Genomic DNA, 19,709 nt, shown 5'->3' with positions numbered 1-19,709 from the left:
AACGGGGCCTCTGCGCCTGGCGGTGCTCCGCTCCCGGGGCCTTGGGGACAGGAAGCCATTTGTCACTCCGGTGCCCGCAGCAGGGCCGTCCTCCCGGCCGCACAGACCCATCACCAACGCAGGCGCGAGCACACGCGGGGCTTTTATTTACTTTTTAGAACGAGAGTCAGATGTGGCTGCGGAGGCAGCTTCATGTGGACAGAGGACAAGGGCACCACAGGTGAGCACGTTACCACAGGTGGAGGGACAGGGACTGGCCGCCTGCACCACGTTCTGTCTGGTCCCGTAAAAACCCAAACAGGCGAAATACAAAGCACTGGACACCCGGGCCCAGGCTTCTCCACGGCTCCGTTGGGCAGAAAACAGATGGCTCGGCTCTGATGTCAGGGTTATTTCCGTCTCCCAGTGTGGGGAACCTGACCAGCCCCCCCAGCTGGAGCCCACAACACCGGGCAGGTTCAGACAACGCAGGCAGCAGGTCCGCAGTGGCAGCTTTCCTCCAGTGAAAACGGCCGGGGTGGGGGTGGGGGCGGGGGCCAAGCCCAGACACACACAAGACTTGGCCAGTTAGAACAGCCTGTAGCCCAGTGTGGACATCTGGGCACGGGTCCCGGGGCCGTCACTCAGAACCAGAGCCAGCGGGTTGAAGGTTTTATGTCCGGCTGCCAGGCGAGCAGCTGACCCGTCTGCTCTCGGCTCCTCGGCCAGCACAGAAAGAAACGGACGCTGGGGCTTCTAAGAAGACGAGAGGCCCCACCAGGGCAGGTACATGTTTTGGGAAAGAAAGTCCTCAACACGACGCTGTGCAAAGGCAGAGAGGGTTTCCATCCGGAATGACCTCCTTCCTGTTTCCGGCCCAGAGGAGCGGCGAGAGCACCGTCAGGCCTGAGGAAGCGTGTCGCCGGGACAGACAAGGCCAGGCTCCGTGTCCGTCACCCCCTGGCCCGTCTGCGTGACCGACCATCCACAGGAGACTCAGCAGGAAGCAAACACCACTGGTTTGGGGAGAAGCGTGTCGGGCGCGGGCCACAAGCACAGCTCCAAGTGGTGACATGCTTTGAGCAGCACATTTTTTCCTGTTTCCTGTTCATCGTGTTTATTCTTTCTCAAATTAAAGACACATTTTGGGTTGTGCAAGGATGTCATCAGCTTTCTAAGGCAGACGACTCACACTGCTATGCAGAAGTGATGATACTGGAACTGAAAACAAGAGGCTTTCTGTGCCCTTCAGCAGCGGGCGTTTTGAAAGCCAGAGATCTGGACGCGTCTCGGTATCACCGGTTCCAGTGTGTGTTCACAAAGGCACAGACAACCACAGACACAGGCATGACCAATGGATGACGACTCCCAGTCATCGCTGGTGCACACACCTGAGACCGTTCAGCGAGGAGAACATACTATAAAAACGAGACAGTTCACTGAAGACGCATCCTGTCTACACAGTCCTTAAAAGGCCGAGCGAGGCTGTGGCTGTGACTCCTGGCGACGACCCGGAATGGAGACTTAGAGGTGGAGGCGAGACTAACGGGAGGAGTGTCAGCCCCAAGCAAGGGCTCTGCCAGCCACAGCCCCGACCGGAAGTCTCCAAAGCAGCTTTGCAGGAAGTTGCCTCATTTACTAGTAATCGTCATCTTGTTTGTGGTCCGAAATTCAGAAAATCAAAACTGGCTGAAGCCCTGGAGAGAGTGGAGGGTGGGGCACGTCATGGGCCTGGGCACCGGAATCCCTGACAAGACGCGGAGACTGCGGCCACGGCTCCGACGACGGATGACAGTCTGCGGGAAGGCCCAGGCGACCGTCCTGCCTGGGCGGCCACAGGTGGCCCTTCTCTGTTCACGTCCCACCGTCAGGAGCCGGGGCAGCAGTGCTTTCACGCTGGTCCTCACAGATCAACTCCACATCTCTCCCTGGCCACCGGCAGGGGGTCCTCCTTAGCTGAGGTTTTCAGGGATGCAGAAAAGGAGGAAAGAGAACAGAATCCTGGGGAGGTCGCAGAAGCGTCCAGTGAGGGAGAGCGTGCCAAGCAGGCGGCCACACCTGCCTGTCCTGCGGACACGGGTCAGCTCCGTGGAAAGGCTGTGTAGTTTAAAAGGCCTCGTTGACTTCACCACATGGCAAACGTTTTCAAGTCGGCAGGACTTCATGAGACGTGATTATTGCTCTTTGTTTCCAAGAGGCCTGGTCTCCCCAAGAGGCTCTGTTCACATTTCCAATGAGAAGCCATCGGGAAGCCAGGGGCCTGGACAGCAGGAGGGAGACGTGACCGGAAGGCGGCCTCACGCTCCTTTTCTCAGGGAGCCCAGTCCCTGCAGGCGGGCTCCTGGGCGGGGCCAGACCTGCTCACCCAGGAGGGCGGCTTCTGACAAGCCCCAGGGCTCAGTAGCCTCGAAGGCTGGCTGGCATGGGCTGTGAGATCTCTCCATCAGCACCAAGCAGGGAGCGCTCAGTGGCACCGGGACCCAGCTCGGGCTTCACAGTTGACCCCTCTGTGGGGTGTCGCCCACAGAGGAATCAGGGCCGGGCCCACTGCAGTGCGACCTGCGTGCCCAGAGGGCCATGCAGAGGCCGGCGGGTCCCAGGCCTCCGCGTCTGGCACGGGGGCCGCAGGAGGCAGTTTCACACCCCCTGGCGACGGCTCAGCGGCAGCTGGACCTAGTCAGCCCTCAGGGAGCCAATGTCGGGGGTCCCCATTCACATTCCGCTGGTTTTGACTGAAACCCCAGAAAGGGGCGAGAATGGCCACACACGCACTTTCCTACTCCAGCTGACCAGGGGGCTTAGGCAGCGAGGGCAGGGGACCACATAGGCAGGAGGGCAGCCATGTGCGCCTCGAGGCCCTGGCGTTGGCCGAGGCCCTGGCGCTCAGTGGTGCGGCCTGGGATCCTTGGGCACCAGCGGCTCCGTGCCGTCCTCCGGCGTGCAGCTGGCTGAGGCCAGGCTCTGCATGGCCTCCCGCTGGTGCTGCCTGGCCTTGTTGTAGAGCAGGACGCCCGCCATCACCAGGACGGTGCCCATGGCCGACAGGCTGGTGATTTTGTTGCCGAAAATGATAATACTGAGCCAGATGGACAGGGCGTGCTTCACGGTGCTGGCGACACTGCAAGACGGGGGGTTGTGCACATGGCTCCCGGCCCAGGCGGCTGTCGAGCACTTACTGCACTCGCTGGGCCCGATGAAAACAAACAGAGGGGAGGACGGCTGCCCCAGAGTGGCCCGGCGTGTACGCCTGGGCGACACTGAGGCTGCGGCAGGTGCGGCGCCATCGAGCCCTCTGTTGTCCTCACTGGGGACAGTCCCACTGTGGTGACCGCTCAGCCGTTACAGGAAAGAGGCGGACGCACACCACGTGACGTGGCCAAGCTGCCGACCACTGCTGGAGTTTCTAGCTCATTCTTTTCTATTTGTTACTGAAATGGTACTTTTATTAAATCCATCCTATATAATAAAAGGCTAATATGCAAATTATCCCCTCAGGAGTCCGACCCAGAGACCAGGAGTTCAATCGCTCACTATGATGTGCGCTGACCACCAGGGGGTGGTGCGGAACATGGCGGGGGACCAGCAGGCAGGAAGGAGGAGGCGGGGAGGTGGGGAACCTGATGGGCCCTGATCTCCGGCCAGGCCTAGGGACCTTCCCCGTGCACAAGTTTTGTGCACCGGGCCTCTAATCCAGTTATAAAAGCGAAAACTGGCTAACCAGACCTTTAACCCCTCCAGGTTCCCAGAGCCGGTGGTCGCGTGCAGTATTCACAGGTAAGTGGATGGAAGTCAGTGAAAGCAGGAAGTCAGGTCTGCATTGAGCTCACACAGTACAGGTGCTCGCAGCCACCAGGGCCCACAGTGCCCGACCGCTGACTGCGCTGCTCTAAGCACAACAGACCCACCCAGTGGCAACCTCCCTAAAAATCTCAGCCCAGCTGGACATGGCTCAGTGGTTGAGCATTGACCCAGGAACCAAGAGGTCAGTTTGATTCCCGGTCAGGGCACATGCCCAGGTTGCAGGCTTGATCCCCAGTAGGGGGTGTGTGGGAGGCAGCCAATCAGTGATTCTCTCTCATCATTGGTGTTTTTCTCCCTCTCCCTTCCTCTCTGAGATCAATAAAGATTTAACTAAAAAAAAAAAAGCGCTCTTTCTTTCACACACGTCACACGTGTTTCAAATGGCACCAAAGGCAGCGACCCGGCCACTGTGCCCCGGGACCTCGGCCAGCACCTCACCACTTGGCACTCACAGACTTGAGGCTGTGGCACCAGCCAGGCAGACACCTGTCCTACCTGAAGGTCACGGGGGAGATCCTGCCCATGAGGGCGTAGGCCGTGACGCTCTGCAGGTGGAACAGGACGCCGTCCATCAGCAGCAGCAGCACCACGTCCTGCGTGTAGCTGAAGCTCCTCCCGCTCCTCCCGACCACCGGCAGGTCCTGGTGCGGAGCAGAGTGGCGCGGCACGCCCGGGTGCCCGTCACCGGAGGACCTCGTCCCACGTGCCCAGCCCCCGGGGCCCACGAGCTGAGGCTGAGGCCGCTGTGAATCCTGCCTTCTGGGTGGCGACCGGACGGCATCGACCAGGCATGCGGCCAGTGCACTCGGTCTCCAGGGAATCGCAACCCCAGCCACAGGGAGGCCCCCTCCCCCCACCAGGACGGCGACTACAAAAACGGCAAGGATCAGAGAACACGAGCTGGGGAGGCCGGGCAGAGGTGGGGCCCTTGGGCACTGCTGGTGGGAACGGAGCAAAACGTGCAGCTGCCGAGTCTCGTTGCTCCTCGAACATGTAAACACAGAGCACCCTGGCAGGGGAGGCTGGGCGGCCGGAGCACTGGCTGGCGCACAAGGGCCACTGGTTCAATTCCCCATCAGTGCATGTGTCCGGGTTTCGGGCCCCATCCCCAGTGTGGAGCGGGCAGGAGGCCGCCAATCAATGCTCCTTTCACATCAATGCTCCTCTCTCTCCCTCTCCCTTCCCCTTTCTCTAAAGTCAATTTTAAAAATGTTTTAAAAAAGTAAATGAAAATAAATCAGCCTAAAACCGCCACAGGAGAAGCTCGGAAACTCCCACAGCTACAGCTTGGCCTCAGAGACCCGCACCAGGCCTGGCCTCCACCTTTGTCCGTGCTCCTTGGGGCACGGGGTGGACACTGTGTAATTCAGCAAAGCAGGACATTGCGCCACCTGCTCTGCTCCCAAAGCGCTAAGGACAAATGCCGCCAGGTGCCGGGGCGCTGCTCCCCACTCACCATGAAGAAGACCCAGGCGGGGACCAGCATGGCCACGGCAGCGGCGCTGGTGTAGAACTGCAACTCGGCCGCCCTGCGGGCACAGCACGCCTGAGCCACCCGGACTCAGGTGAGAGCAGCGGAAGCACCGAGCAGAGCAGGCAACAGGCTCCCAGGGTGACGAGGAGGCTCCCGGGGGGACGAGGAGGCTCCCGGGGGGACCAGGAGGCTCCCGGGGGGACGAGGAGGCTCCCGGGGGGACCAGGAGGCTCCCGGGGGGGCCAGGAGGGCCTGTGCCTGCTGAGCCCACCCGCACGGCCACGGGAGGGAAAGGTGGCCCGTCCGGGGCCTCCATGGGCCACGGGGCTTTTCTCCCGAGTCCCACGGTCACTGAAAGCCCCCTGCACCCAAGGGAGAGGCGAGGTCCCGGGCATTTGGCCTGGCCTGGGAAGCTGTGATACTTACGAGAACCTGTACTTGTCCCCACTGAGGAGCTTTTTGGAAAAAACATTCTGTAAACTGGAATGAAGGAGAGAAGAGGTTACCATCGAGGCAGGAAGTCAGTAGGGAACCTGAAATGGACAAGGCGTCTGCAGCCTTTTTCACGGCGAGGTTGAGCAACAGGCCTGCAGCCACCCAGCTCTGAGGTGTCAGAGGACCCAGAGCCCCCCTCTGAACCAAGAGTCCCCCTAAATCAGCACCTGCCGCGGGCCGGCACACAGGAAACGGAACAGGAGCTCAGGCTCATGAACTCCCGAAGGCGACAGACACGTGGGAAACCACGCACACGCACACACACACACACACACACACACACACACGTGCACGCACGTATGCGCACACGCGCACACACACTCACACACATACACACACACACACACACACACAGCCAAAGAGAAAGCCAGACAGCGTCCGCCGGGAAGCAAGGGGCTGCCCTGGCGAGTGGCGCTGCTCGCGCGACTCCAGGAGCAGCACGTTTTGTTTCATGAAAAGCCTGGCGAGACAGAACTCTCAGGGTCGGGCCTGGAACCGGAACGATGGCTCTGCAGACACCGACAGCCCAGACAGAGCCTGGCAGAGCCCTGGGCTCCGCTCCTTCGGGAACCGCTGCTGCAGGACCATCGGGCACGGGGGCACGGCCGGCGGGGCTCAGGGGTTAAGCATCGACCTATGAACCAGGAGGTCACGGTTCGATTTCTGGTCGGGGCACAGGCCTGGGTTGTGGGCTCCATCCCTAGTGGGGGGCGTGCAGGAGGCAGCTGATCCATGATTCTCTCTCATCATGGATGTTTCTCTCTCTCTCCCTCTCCCTTCCTCTCTGAAATCAATAAAATATTGTTAAAGAAAAAAAAAAAAAAAGAAAGTGGAGGGAGGCTCATGGAAAAAGATGCCTCCTGTGACTTAAACAGAAGGCTCGGTGTGTGTGTGTGGGGGGGCATGGAGTCCGCGGAGCTGAGGCTGCGGGCGTGCGGTGCAGGAGGCTGTGTAGGTCGGTCGGTCACGCGTCTAGGAGCAGCAGCGGCGGGCCGCCTCGGGGCGTGGGGGTGGGGGTGGGATTAAAGCTGTTCACGTCTCAGCAGGATGATCCCAGCCTCAAGCCCCACTTCGGGGGGACAGCGACCCCGACCCCCGTGGCCGTGTTTCCTCTTCTCTCAGCAAAAGGACGAACCTGAATGTGACTGCTGGTTCTGAAATGCTGGGCTGCCTGCAGGGCGGACCTCACGACACCGACGCAGCGCGACTCCCAGAGGTCCACGCAGCAGCCAGGACGCAGCTCGGGCCGCGGGGACCCGGCTCCCTGCACCCCACGGCCCTGGTGAGCGTTCTTAGGGGTCAGGCCATGAACCATCAAGCTCCAGCTTGTTTTTGAGAAAAAGTTACCGTTGCGGAACCTCCAGTTCTGCTCCTTAGGAAAGGCAGCAGCAGACGTACTGGCTGAGCTCTGAGGGCAGGACGGAACCGAGCTGCTCTGGACTGAAACACCCGTCCCCCAGCTGAGGCAGGTGAGCAGTGCGCCCCGGGCACGCGGTGGCCCCACAATCCCCGGACTCACCAGTCCATGATGTTGGTGGACAGCGCGGCCGAGAACCCCAGGATGTTGAAGCTCATCTCGGTGGCTGTGCACAGTGCCAGGCCTCCCATGACAGGGATGAGGGAGAGGTTGACCAGCAACCCTGCAGAGGAGGACAGGGGGGCCCGGCTGTGACCTGACTGTGACCCGGGAGCCTGGCTGTGACCCGGCTGTGACCTGACTGTGACCCGGGAGCCCGGCTGTGACCCGGCTGTGACCCGGGAGCCTGGCTGTGACCATGTGTGGCCCCGCCGCTCCTCTGGGAGCCATGCTGCCTCCTGCCTTCCCAGCGCCTTTGTCTCTGTGCTGGAGGGAGGCAGAGGCACAAGAGCCCACCCCCCTCAATGCCAGGCCCCCCGATGGTGGCCTCTGCCGGGCCTGGGTGACCCCCAGGCTGCACAAGTTCTCACCAGCAAACAGGAGAGGAAGGGAGATGGGCTCAGGGATTCTATTAAAAGGAGAAACGGGGGGTGGGAAGACTCAGTGCCTGAGCCCACGCGGTTCATTCCTTTCATTCGGCACCGAAACCCCGGGCGTGAGAGGCAGACAGCCCTCTTGTCCGGGGAGGGCCTCGCCCGCTAGAAGGGACCCTCGGCACCGCTGCTCTGAAGTCTGAGGCAGCATGGACGCGGGTACGAGCCCTTCCTGTCCAGCAAAGAGGAAGCAGCGCAGCCTCCGACCACGGCCACGTCCTCGTCCCAGGGCCCTGCTGCCCTGAGCGCAGCTCCGGTTCCCCAGGCAGCGGCCGGCCAGCAAACCCACTGCCCAGCGCCTGGGGCAGGAACTGCCTCCACCTGGTGCCCAGCTCTCGCCTTGGGCTCTGCCCGGGGATTCTGCTGCTGAGGACCATGCGTGTGAAACCTGAGGGCCTGGACGTGCGCCTGCCCCTCCTCAGGAAGGACCTGTCCTGCGTGCGTTTTGCTAAATTCCATCAAGACTTTCTCCCCTTTCTCAGGAAGTCAGCTGGCCGGCGGGGGGGGGGGGGGGGGGGGGGGAGCACTCACCCGTGTACTCCCCCAGGATCATCCGGGACATGATCACCGTGAAGATGGGGGCGGAGCTCTTCACCGTCTCGGCAAACGACACGGCCACGTTCTTCAGGCTGACCAGGCCCAACACCACGGTGGCGAACCTGGAGAAGCCGGAGGGGTTGGGATGGGCCCGCCCCCGGGGGCGCTCACCTGCCTCTGCCGGGAGTCAGCCAGGGGCCGCGCCTGACCCCCCGCAAGCTGTGCTGGCTCTGGCCCTCAGGAAATGGCCAGCCGCCTGCAAGGGCCACTGTGGCCAGAGCGTGGGCCCCGAAGGAGGCGCCTCACCCTGAAACGTGGCTAAGCTAGTTTCGTGGCCGCTCCAGAAAGGACCCATCGGGCACGAGATGCACAAAGCCAGGTGCAGACGTCGCCCTAAAACGGAGACTTCAGAGTTTGCACTGCGCTCGCCTCCGACCACCAACGGTGACGTCACTCAGCCGCTGCTCACTCTTGGTGACGGGAAAGGCATTTTATTTTATTTTTACTTTATTTTCTTTTGTGAAATCTGTTGTTAGTGATTTTTTTAGAGAGAGAGGAAGGGAGAGGGATCGAAAGATAGAAACATCAATGAGAGAGTAACATCTTTGATCAGCTGCCTCCTGCACGCTCCCCACAGGGGAGGGAGCCCGTAATCTGGGCATGTGTCCTGACCGGGAATCCAATAGAAGGCTTCTTGGTTCCTGGGTTGATCTCAACTGCTGAGCTACACCAGCCGGATGGTAAAGGCATTTTATTTTATTACTAGAGGCCCAGTGCACAAAATTCATGCGGGGAGGAGGAGGGGAAGGGTGTCCCTCAGCCCGGCCTGCACCCTCTCACAATCCAGGACCACTGGCTCTTAATTGTTCACCTGCCTGCCAGCCTGATCACCCCTAACCCCTCTGCCTGCCAGTCTGATTGCTCCTAACTGCTTGCCTGCCTGCTTGATCGCCCCTAACCACCTCTGCCTTGGCCCCTGCCATGGCGGCTTCATCCGGAAGGTCATTCGGCTGTCTGGTCTAATTAGCATATTATGCTTTTATTATTATAGATTTTTTAAAAATAAACTTATTTATTTATTTATTTATTTATTTATTTATTTATAACCCTCAGCTGAGGATATTTTAAAAGAAGAAACTGGGGGGTGGGAAGACTCAGTGCCTGAGCCCACACAGTTTATTCCTTTCATTCGGCACCGAAACCCCGGGCGTGAGAGGCAGACAGCCCTCTTGAACGGGGAGGGCCTCGCCCGCTAGAAGGGACCCTCGGCACCACTGTGACCCGGGAGCCCGGCTGTGACCCAGCTGTGACCCGGGAGCCTGGCTGTGACCATGTGTGGCCCTGCTGCTCCTCTGGGAGCCACGCTGCCTCCTGCCTTCCCAGCGCCTTTGTCTCTGTGCTGGAGGGAGGCCGAGGCACAGGAGCCCACCCCCCTCAATGCCAGGCCCCCTGATGGTGGCCTCGGCCAGTCCTGGGCAACCCCCAGGCTGCACAAGTTCAGAGATTGTTACAGAGATTGGATGAGAGGGGAAAACAGAGAGAAACACTGATGTGTGAGAAACACATCAATTTGTTGCCTCCTGCCTGTGCCCCGACCAGCGCCTGGGCCGGAGAGGAGCCTGCAGCAGAGGTCCGTGCCCTTGACTGGAACTGAACCTGGGACCCTTTGGTCCACAGGCCGACGCTCTATCCACTGAGCAAAACCGGCCAAGGAGGGAAAGGCCTTTTAAATAACGTGCAAAAGAACCCAGGCCCGCACTCACGTGCCAGCCCTCACCTCATGAGGCCCACGAAGAGCATGGTCATGACGAAGTTGGGCGGGAAGGCAAGCCGGACTTTGTGCTGGTATAGGCAGCAGGGGACGAAAAGCTTCAGGCAGCCGATGCACGTGGTCGACAGCATCTGCACTGCGCCTGCCGGACGGGGCTGCAGTGATGAGCTGTAGCCGTGGTCGCGCCCACCTCTGTGCCCCCATCCAGCTCTGTGCCCTCACCGAGCTCCATGTCCTGCCCACCTGCCTGTGCCCTCCGGGGCCCAGCTCTGTTCCCCCGCCCACTGTGGCCCCCCCCACCCCCCCGCCCTGCCCTCACCCAGCTGTGCCCGCCCACCTGCCCAAGGCCCAGCCCTCACACAGCTGTGCCCCGCCCATCTCCCCGTGGCACCGCCCCCACCTGCACGGTGCCCTGCCCACCTGCCCATGGCCTCCACCCACACCCAGCTGTGCCCCGTCCTCACCAGCTCTGTGCCCTGCCCACCTGCCCGAGGCCATGCCCTCACCAGCTGTGCACCGCCCACCTGCCTGGGGCCCCGCCCTCACCCAGCTGTGCCCCGCCTCCACCCAGCTCTGTGCCCCGCCCACCTGCCTGAGGCCCCGCCCTCACCCAGCTGTGCCCCGCCTCCACCCAGCTCTGTGTCCTGCCACCCTGCCCACCTGCCCAAGGCCCCGCCTGCACCCAGCTGTGCCCCGCCCCCACCAGCTCTGTGCCCCGCCCACCTGCCCGAGGCCCCGCCCTCACCCAGCATGCTGGGCTCGCCCTCCAGCAGCGAGAGGATGTACTTGTTGAGGAAGAGGGTGCAGAAGCTGAGGAAGAACCAGAGCGTGAGGTAGAGCAGCGCGCGCGAGCTCCACACGCCCAGGTCCGCCTCGATGACCGTGGTCTCGGTGATGGTGACGGCCAGCAAGCTCTCCTCGGCGCCCTCGCTCCTGGCGAAGACGATCTTCTCACTTCGGGGGCCGAACAGGGAGCCCCAGCCGAGGGCCGGCTTCCCCCGGGGCGTCTCCTCGGGGCCCGGGGCCAGCTCCGCGGGCTCTGCCGGCGCCGACATGGTGTCCCCGCGGGCGCGTCCTCAGGTGGCAGGACCGACGCGGTGCCCCGTGGTCTGCAGCCGCCTGGTCAGGAAAGCGGACACGTGACTCCGGTGGCAGGTCCCGTCCCCGAAAGCTTGCATCTCACACCTGCAAGCGGGGTCCCCTCATTTCCCGATCGTGTCCCCCAAACCTCCAACCGCCCGGCCCCGCCTCAAGGCCCAGGCCCGGTTCCGAGGCCCAGCTGCTCAGGCAGGACCTGGAGTCTCCCTGCCTGTGGCTCCGGGACCCCTGGCCCTGGAGACCCGCCCGCCCGGCTGCTGCTCTGCGGCTGCCCAGCTGGGCCCAGGCTTGGCGGGGGGGCGAGAGGGGCGCACGGGGGGGGGCGGGCGAGAGGGGCGCACGGGGGGGGGCGGGCGAGAGGGGCGCACGGGGGGGGGTGGGCGAGAGGGGCGCACGGGGGGGGCGGGCGAGAGGGGCGCACGGGGGGGGTGGGCGAGAGGGGAGCACGGGGGGGGGGCGGGCGAGAGGGGCGCATGGGGGGCGGGGGGCGGGCGAGAGGGGCGCACGGGGGGGGCGGGCGAGAGGGGCGCACGGGTGGGGGCGGGCGAGAGGGGAGCACGGGGGGGGCGGGCGAGAGGGGCGCACGGGGGGGGGCGGGCGAGAGGGGCGCATGGGGGGCGGGGGGCGGGCGAGAGGGGCGCACGGGGGGGGCGGGCGAAAGGGGAGCACGGGGGGGCGGGCGAGAGGGGCGCACGGGGGGGGGCGGGCGAGAGGGGAGCACGGGGGGGGCGAGGGGCGCACGGGTGGGGGCGGGCGAGAGGGGCGCACGGGGGGGGGGCAGGCGAGAGGGGCGCATGGGGGGCGGGGGGCGGGCGAGAGGGGCGCACGGGGGGGGCGGGCGAGAGGGGCGCACGGGGGGGGGCGGGCGAGAGGGGCGCACGGGGGGGGGCGAGGGGCGCACGGGTGGGGGCGGGCGAGAGGGGCGCACGGGGGGGGGCGGGCGAGAGGGGCGCACTGGCCGTTCCTCCCCCCACAGAACAAGCTGCAGTCGCACTCGCGTTCCGGCCTCCGGGACCCCGGCCCGTGTCCTGGAGCCACAGGCCCCGCGTCCACGCTGCGTGTTTAGGCCGAGCTGCTGGTGGGGGCCCACCTCCCTCATTGCAGGGCGGGGCGAGGCGGGCAGAGGTCGGGTGGCCGCACTTCCGGCAGATCTGACCAGCCCGCGCCCCGCTCCCCGTGCGCCCCACTCCCCGCAGCTGTGGGGGGCCAGAGCCGACCTCAGTGAGCGCCTCCCTGACCAGGGCCCACAGCCATGGGGCTGCATGTCCCTCCTCCACGCCCGGGCGCCATCGGGTTCCCGCGGGGCCGAGTCACACCGGACCGGGCGGACCTGGACCAACATTCCCAACCCCCCGCGACCAGCTCAGGACCCTGCGAGCCCAGGATGGCCCTCACCCCCCAGCCACACTCTTTCCATGACCCTGGACCCCCACGAACAGCCCACCTGCCCCTGCCTGTGGCCCGGGGGGCAGGCACCCGAGTCCGCACCGTCCAAGTGCCTCTGGAGGCACCGCGAGGGCTCAGAACATCTTACAAATGAAAGTGGACGCTGGTCCTCCCTCCTTCCCAAGACAGGCCTCCCGCTGCCGCTGCGTTTTCTTCGGAATAAACCGCCTGGGGCGCGGGGACCCTCACCCAAATCAGGAGGAAGCAGCGCAGTCCCTGCCCGCTGTGACCGCGCCCAGCAGGAGACCAGAGGAACCTTCTGTGGGTCATTAAACAGCCCCGGGCTCCTGCCAACCTCCGGCCCCACGCAGAGAAGTGAAGAAACCAGACAAGGAAGCAGCGGGGGTGGGGGGGTGCGGGGGCATCTCAGGTGCAGCCCCTGGAGACACCAAAGTAAAAAACAGCCAGAAAGGCCCCTGGAAATCACCCACAGGCAGCAGAGGCCTGGCTCCTGGGGGCGGGGCGGCTTTGGGCCACACCCCACAGAGCTTCCAGCCCCACCCTGCCGGGCACCCAGCCGCCACCCCAAGGGCTGGCACAGGTCCGGCCTGAGGGCCTCTGCAGATGAGGATCAGAGATCCCAGATCACCCCTGAGGGCCCAGCAGGGAGGAGCCGCCAGGAGCTCAGGGAGGGATGGAGCCGAGGACGCAGGCCCCTCTGCTCTGAGGGGGACAGGACAGGCGGGCAGAGGCCACAGAACTGCCCGGGACGGAGGCGGGGCGTCCAGAGGTGAAACAACCACTGGAACAAACCTGGGTGCTCTGGGCAGACCACCTCCCACGGACGTTCCCAAGTTACGGGGAGCACGGCTCTGCCCTTGAGAAAGTGGCCGACACTGTGACCAGTGGTCACAGCAGAAATCACCAGCAGGAGACAGGCCTGGCGCCGCCCGGATCTGATGCCATCGCTGGAAAACACCAGACAAACCTGCGGTCTGCTGGTGCCCGAGCCCGAGCACAGAGCTGGGGCGGGGAGGGGCACGGCCTCAGCCCACGCGGGTCCCGGCAGGGCCAGCAGCCGGGACAGGACCAGAGTGGGGAACCAAGGCAACACTGTGAGCTTTGGAATCACACGTCCTGAGTGAATAAACGAAAGAAACCCCGTGGAGACACCGCGAGGAAACAGCGGGACATCAGAGGGGAAGTCCCGATGCCCCGTGAGAACCCTCCCCCCAGGTCTGTAGTATCAGGGTCCTGGATTCGATTCCGGTCAGGGGTGCGTGCAGGAGGCAACCAATCAATGTGTTTCTCTCACATCGAAGTTTCTGTCGGTCCCTTTCTCTTCCACTCTCTCTAAAAATCAATGGGAAAATAGCCTCAGGTGAGGATTAAAAGAAGCATCACCAACAGATGCTGAAACTAACAGATAGAAATCCTATATAATAAAAGGCTAATATGCAAATTGTCTGGTCGAACTCCTGAGTTCAATTGGGAATTCAACCAGGGGGCGGGCCTGGCTCTCCAACTGCCCTCGACCCTCCCTCCCCCGCCAGCCCCACCCCCAGTCAGCGCCCCACCCCCATCAGGCAGGCCAGCCGGACCCCACGCATGCAGGAATTCATGCACCGGGCGTCTAGTTGAGAAATAACTGGATGTTTAGTCTCAAAGTACAACCCTACCAGGTGGACACAGATGACAAAGGGGAGAGAGATAAGGGACACTTCCCTCAAGGGGAGGCGGGGAGGAGGGCCTGCCCCTGGAGAACTCGGACTGGCACTTCCTGGTCATGGGACATACTGGTGCAGAGACAGACAGACGGAGCAGCACACGGGCCCTGGCGGTGGCTCAGTCGGTTGGAGTGTCGTCCTGCACACCAGAGGGCCGGGTCCTTCCCCGTCGGGGCACATACCCAGGTGCGGGTTCCACAGCCTCTGATGCTCGGAGGGTTGTCACCCAGTCCAGAAAAAAAAAAATTGGACCCTTACACCCACGGGAGGCGCAGGCGGCGAAGGAACAGCCTGGCGGCAGCGCTCCTGTGCGAGACGCCAACGTGTGACACTGTGACCAGGGAGAAGGCGCGGAACGTCTTTCTGGTCCCAGGGCAGGGACACCTTAGTTCAAACCCCAGAGGCACCGCCCATACAGGAAGGCAGGAAGGAACGGCCACCGGCTACGTTAAGACCTTCTGTTTCATCAGAAAACATCACAAAGTCACAAGTGCCAGCCTGGGAGAAGGATTCACACACAGAACGTAGAAACAACTCCGACAACTCCACAGGAAATACGCAGAAACGGGTGTCACGGGAGAGGATTTCTAAGTGGCCAATAAGCACAAGAAAGGGCGTGTGGCCGGGCTGGGTGGCTCAGTGGTCGAGCATCAACCCAGGAACCAAGAGGTCAGGGTTCAATTCCCGGTCAGGGCACATGTCCAGGTTGCCAGCTTGATCCCCAGTAGGGGGCGTGCAGGAGGCAGCCAATAGATGATTCTCTCTCATCATTGATGTATCTCTCTCTCCCTCTCCCTTTCTCTCTGAAATAAAAACATATTTAAAAAGAAAAGAAAAGAAAAGAAAAGAAAGGGTGTGTAGCCCTGGCCAGGTAGCTCAGTTGGTTAGAGCACTGAACCTTTAAGCCATGGTTGCAGGTTCAATCCTGGTCAGGGCACATACAAGAAGCAACCAATGAATTAATAAACGGAAGAACAGATCAATGTTTCTCTCTCCCCCTCCTCTTTCTCTAACCAATAAATTAAAAAGAAACCATATATTCGAGGTTGACATAAGGTAAACATTTGCAGACCCTTACAAACCAGCAGTTCCAGAGAGAACCCCACGGACAGACCTGCAGCTGGCCCCGCAGACACGGGCCACACTTGGGAACCCAGCTGCCTGCCGGGGGGGAGAGCGAGCGCGGACACGGTGGGGGCTTTCACCAACGCAACACGGGTCAGCAGTAAGAAGGAATAACTAAGCAGCACACAGGAACACACACACACACACACACACACACACAGCATGGATGATGGGTGACCAATGAAATCAGGGGCTATCGTCGGTAATTAGCAGAATGAAACGGGGCCTCTGGGATGCAGCGAAGACCCTCAGAGGCTGACCCTCAGAGGTGTGCTGGGCATCGCACGGGGAAGCCGGAAGGCCGGGGTCAGGGCCCTACTCACCCAGGTCCTGGCCGCGGTCACGGCTGCCTCCCGGCTCCTGCTCATGTGTTCCCACTGCCAGCTCTTTCTCAGCCCACGTGACTCGCGTTTCTTTCAGGGAGAAACGGTGCCCGCCCTGCAAGACGGAAGCAACCTGATCTGACAAGGAAAAGGGACTTTAAGATCCAACAGCCGCCCTAGCCAGTTTGGCTCAGTGGACAGAGAGTCGGCCTGCGGACTGAAGGGTCCCGGGTTCGATTCCCAGTCAAGGGCTCATGCTCGGGTTGCGGGCTTGATCCCCAGTAGGGGGTGTACAGGAGGCAGCCGATCAATGATTCCCTCTCATCGTTGATGTTTCTAGCTCTCTCTCCCTCTCTGAAATCAATAAAAAACTATTTTTAAAAAACCAGCCGGACTCACCGGAGCCTGCCTGGAATCCTGACCACCCACCCAGGTCCCGGGGGACAAAGGTCTGAATTCCCCCCCTCTCGGGGGACAGCACAAACAACCAGGACTAAACGCAGGCCTGGCCGCCCAGCACGGAGGGAGCCGGGGGCTGAGGAGAGGCCTTGCTAGGCCAGGGCGGCTCCCCTTTCTCCCCCTGGACCCACCCTCAGAAGGTGCCCACGGAGGACTGGAAGGGGACACTGTCTTCGTGACGCTCAGGTGCTGCACCGAATGAGGTGGCCTCGGGGGCAGCCTCCACGGAGCCTGCAGGGAGGGGCGCGCGACCGCTGGAAGGGCCTGGGCTCGAACCCCAACCGCGAGACAGCGCCTCCTGCTGCGGTCCCATCCTGGCATGCTCACCGCGGAAGGGAAGTTCGGCCAGAGCCGCCAACCTTTTCCCAGCGAATTTCCCAAACCCCTCCCTCCGGGCGAGGGCCAGGGGCCCAAAGGCTCCCGGTTCTAGAACAAACGACTCAAGTCCTCAACTCGGATGATGTTACAGAATTGTACCCCCGAGACCTACTTACCTTTATTCACCAATGTCACCCCCATAAATCCAGTTAAACAAAGAACCCACAAGATGTCCTCTGGGCACCAACCACCCGCGGCCTTGACCCACCGCCTCACAGCAAGTCCACCTCTGGGAACTCATCCCAAACGAACTGCCCAACGAAGGCCCCGCCTGGACATATAAGCCACTAAACAGCTTTGTGTTCAAGGCCGAAACGCTGGACACGACCCGACCCAAGCGTCCCGTAAGGCACGTGCCACAAACCCTGGCAGGCGCTGGGCACACGGCGGCCCACGGTTCTGACAGAGTCCCCTGTCACAGGTGCAGGGCACAAGACGCCCCGACGTAGAAGGTACAGATGGTTCCGGACAGGCGCCGGTCACCAACTCTGTGCCCTCAGGGAGGTGGAATCGAAATCTGTTAACATCCTCCCCACTTCCCTCCCTTTTCTGAGGTCTGGATTGAAAACGGGGGTCTTGAAAGTAAAAGCCTTTCCTTTCCCTCTGAACGGCCCGCTTCGTGCGGTCGGATGCGGTTCCGTTCTGCAGGTTTTAATATTTCCAGGAAAGTAACATGCGCTCCATCTGAAAAACCACAAACGTTTGAAAACCCGCTGGACAAAGACTCCGCCCCTAAATGGAAGGGTTTTTATTTCCCAGCGCAGCGCCCAGAGCCGCGGGGCGCCAGCACAGAGGACGTGGGGGGCGGGGGTCACCCGCGAGCCCCCAAAGTCCAAACCCAGTTGCAGTCACTGCCGGGCTCTGGGCCTGCCCGGCAGGTACCCGACCAAACCCGCTGTCGCTGGAACCTGCACCAGCAGGATGTCAACCATTATGTTTCATTTTCTAAGATTCTGGGCAAGAAAAAAAAAAAATCGCCGAATGCCATGGATTCGTGGGCGATCGTGCCCTTCGGCCCGGAGCGGAGGCAGCGGCGGCACCTGCCCCAGGGCCATGCCCGCCTCGGGGAGCCTCGGGGCCCGGCTTTGAAACGCAATCACCCCGAGACCGCGACCGTCGCTCCCGTCCGGCCCCACCTGTGTCCGCCGCCGGCCTCGCAGCGGGACCCGAGGCGGCCACCATCCGACCCCGCGGGGCGCCCTCCGCGTCTGGAGCCGGGGCCCCGCACCCACGGGGCCGAGCTCGGGTGGCGCCAACGGTGGGCCGGCTCCTCCGCGAGGGGAAGGTACGCGAAACAGGGCGGAGCGGGGCGTGATGGAGGGGCGGGGCCGGCCTTGGGCGGCCGCAGGTCAGCCCCCGGGAGCGGTCAGCCCCGGGCGAGAGGGGCGCGGGGGAAGGACGGGGCCCGGCGCTGGGGGCCCGCGGGCGGCGGGCGCACCTGAGGCCGCGTGTTACTCGGCGTCCCCGCGCCCATCACACCCCCCTGGAGACACGCCCCGCGCAGGACGCGGCCCGGGAGCTCCTAGGCCGGGGCCCGGCAGGACCCGGGCGGCGCCATCACCCGGAAAGCGCGCCGATCCCGCCCCCGGCGGGAAGGCAGCCCCGCCCCCGGCGGGAGGAGGCGGCTCCGCTGCGGGATCCGGGGACCCCACCACCCACCGGCCGGAGGGGCGCGAGGACAGCCCGCGGGGGTCGCTGTTCGGCACAGGGAGCCCGCCCGGCCCGTGGACCCTCGCACCCCGCAGCGGGGCCGGAGGCGGGTCGCCGGCTGCGGGGAGGCCGTGGGGGGCGTGGCCCGCGAGGACTGCGTCACGCGGCTGCCCGGCGTCGGGGCCCGAGGCATTTAGGGTGCGGCCGCCGGACGAGGGGCGTGCGGGTCGGGGCGCCTCTCGCGGGCGCGGGAAGGCCCGGAGCAGACCCGGCCCGAGCGGGCCCCGGGCGGCCGCGTCCTCGGGAGGGAGGGCGGCGGGGCGGGCCTGGTGGGCGGGCCCTCTGCAGCCGAGTGCTCTTCCGGCCGGAAGTGACGTGCCGGAAGCGGCCGGCAGTGGGCGGGTCACAGCCCGGGCCGCACCCCCGGCCCAGGCGGGTCCACCCACGAGACCGAGGCGGCAGCCCCCGGCTGGAGGAGGCGACGTCCGCCCTGTCGGTCTCTCCGCGGCCGGGACAGACCGCGACGGGAAGCCGCGGGGATAAATCACGTGTTAACTCGGGGGGAGCTGATGGGAGCCGCAGCGATGGCGCCCACCCCCCTCTCACTTCACGCGGCCCCGGGCGAGAAGAGGCGCTGCGCCTGGGACGCGCCAGGGAGAAGGCGGGCGGCGGGCGGGCGCCGCACCGAGGAAGCAGGAGGAGCTGGTGTCCGCCGCCACCGCCTCCTCCGGGCGGGCTGCTGTCCTGCGGGAGCCCCGGCCCCGGAAGGCGAGGCCCTTGGCGGAGGCGGGACCCTGTGGGCAAGGCCCAGGCCCGCCGCTGGGTCTGACCTGCTCTCGGTGGGTGCGCCTCTGCGTCCCCGGGGCCTTGGATGCCGCCAGCAGCCGCCGGTGGTGCTTGTGCAAACGGACCAGACCGTCTGCCACCCTGAGGCGCTGGGCCGGCGGGCCGCCAGGGGCAGCCGACCTCCCGGCTGCAGTGGCTCCGCTCCCGAACTGCCCGATGCACAGGGTCTCCCACCCAAGGGCAACCCGCCTGTGATTGAACAGGCAGAGCGGTGGGCACTGGCGCGGCCGTGGTTGATGCCGGCTCCGGCCCCGTGCCCTGTCCCAGCCTGTAGCGCCCACTTTGATCCTGGCAAAGCCTTGCCCCACCCCACCCAGGGCTGGGGCGGGGGGGGGGGGGAGCAGGGGAGCGAGGCAGGTGCTCCAAGTTCCAGCTCCGGCCCCAACCCCACAGGCCCGAGGATCGAGGGGCCCTGGAGACTACGAAGGCCCCTCCATTCACCTCGGAGCAGGTCCCATCTGTAGGCTCTGCGCCCCTACTGCTCCTCCCGGTGGGTCAGGCGGCCACACCCACAGCCCCTGCCCGGGACACCTGCCACCCTCGGGCAAGGCCCACAGAGCACCTGGGACAGCTCTCAGCGCGTCTCTCCCATCTCAGGACCCAGCCCACCTCCCTCAGTCTTAGAACCAAATAAAGTCACTCAACCCAAC

The 19,709-nt window shown here is 63.7% G+C and overlaps 1 protein-coding gene across 4 annotated transcripts; it reads right to left on the bottom strand.

Moving 5' to 3' along the window:
- Nucleotides 1-124: 124 nt before the first annotated feature.
- SLC35E2B (solute carrier family 35 member E2B) lies at nt 125-18,354 on the bottom strand. Of its 4 annotated transcripts, none has more exons than XM_059691581.1 (10): nt 18,223-18,354; nt 15,727-15,841; nt 10,813-11,186; nt 10,074-10,209; nt 8,291-8,418; nt 7,269-7,389; nt 5,681-5,734; nt 5,237-5,309; nt 4,276-4,421; nt 125-3,097 (listed from the first exon to the last, which is right to left on the bottom strand). In XM_059691581.1, the coding sequence occupies exons 3-10, from the start codon at nt 11,120-11,122 to the stop codon at nt 2,863-2,865; spliced, it is 1,203 nt and encodes a 400-aa protein (XP_059547564.1). In that variant the 5' UTR covers nt 11,123-11,186; nt 15,727-15,841; nt 18,223-18,354; the 3' UTR covers nt 125-2,862. The 4 variants fall into 4 exon arrangements, with proteins under 4 accessions (XP_059547564.1, XP_059547565.1, XP_059547562.1 ...); XM_059691582.1 differs by lacking the exon at nt 18,223-18,354 and adding an exon at nt 18,002-18,123; XM_059691579.1 differs by lacking the exon at nt 18,223-18,354 and adding an exon at nt 17,700-17,880.
- Between the last annotated feature and the right edge of the window lie 1,355 nt (nt 18,355-19,709).

The sequence above is a fragment of the Myotis daubentonii genome, chromosome 3 (assembly GCF_963259705.1).
Source record: "Myotis daubentonii chromosome 3, mMyoDau2.1, whole genome shotgun sequence".
NCBI classification, from domain to species: domain Eukaryota; kingdom Metazoa; phylum Chordata; class Mammalia; order Chiroptera; family Vespertilionidae; genus Myotis; species Myotis daubentonii.
Note: the sequence above shows the minus strand (reverse complement) of the source record. Positions and strands in the feature narration are given on the sequence as shown.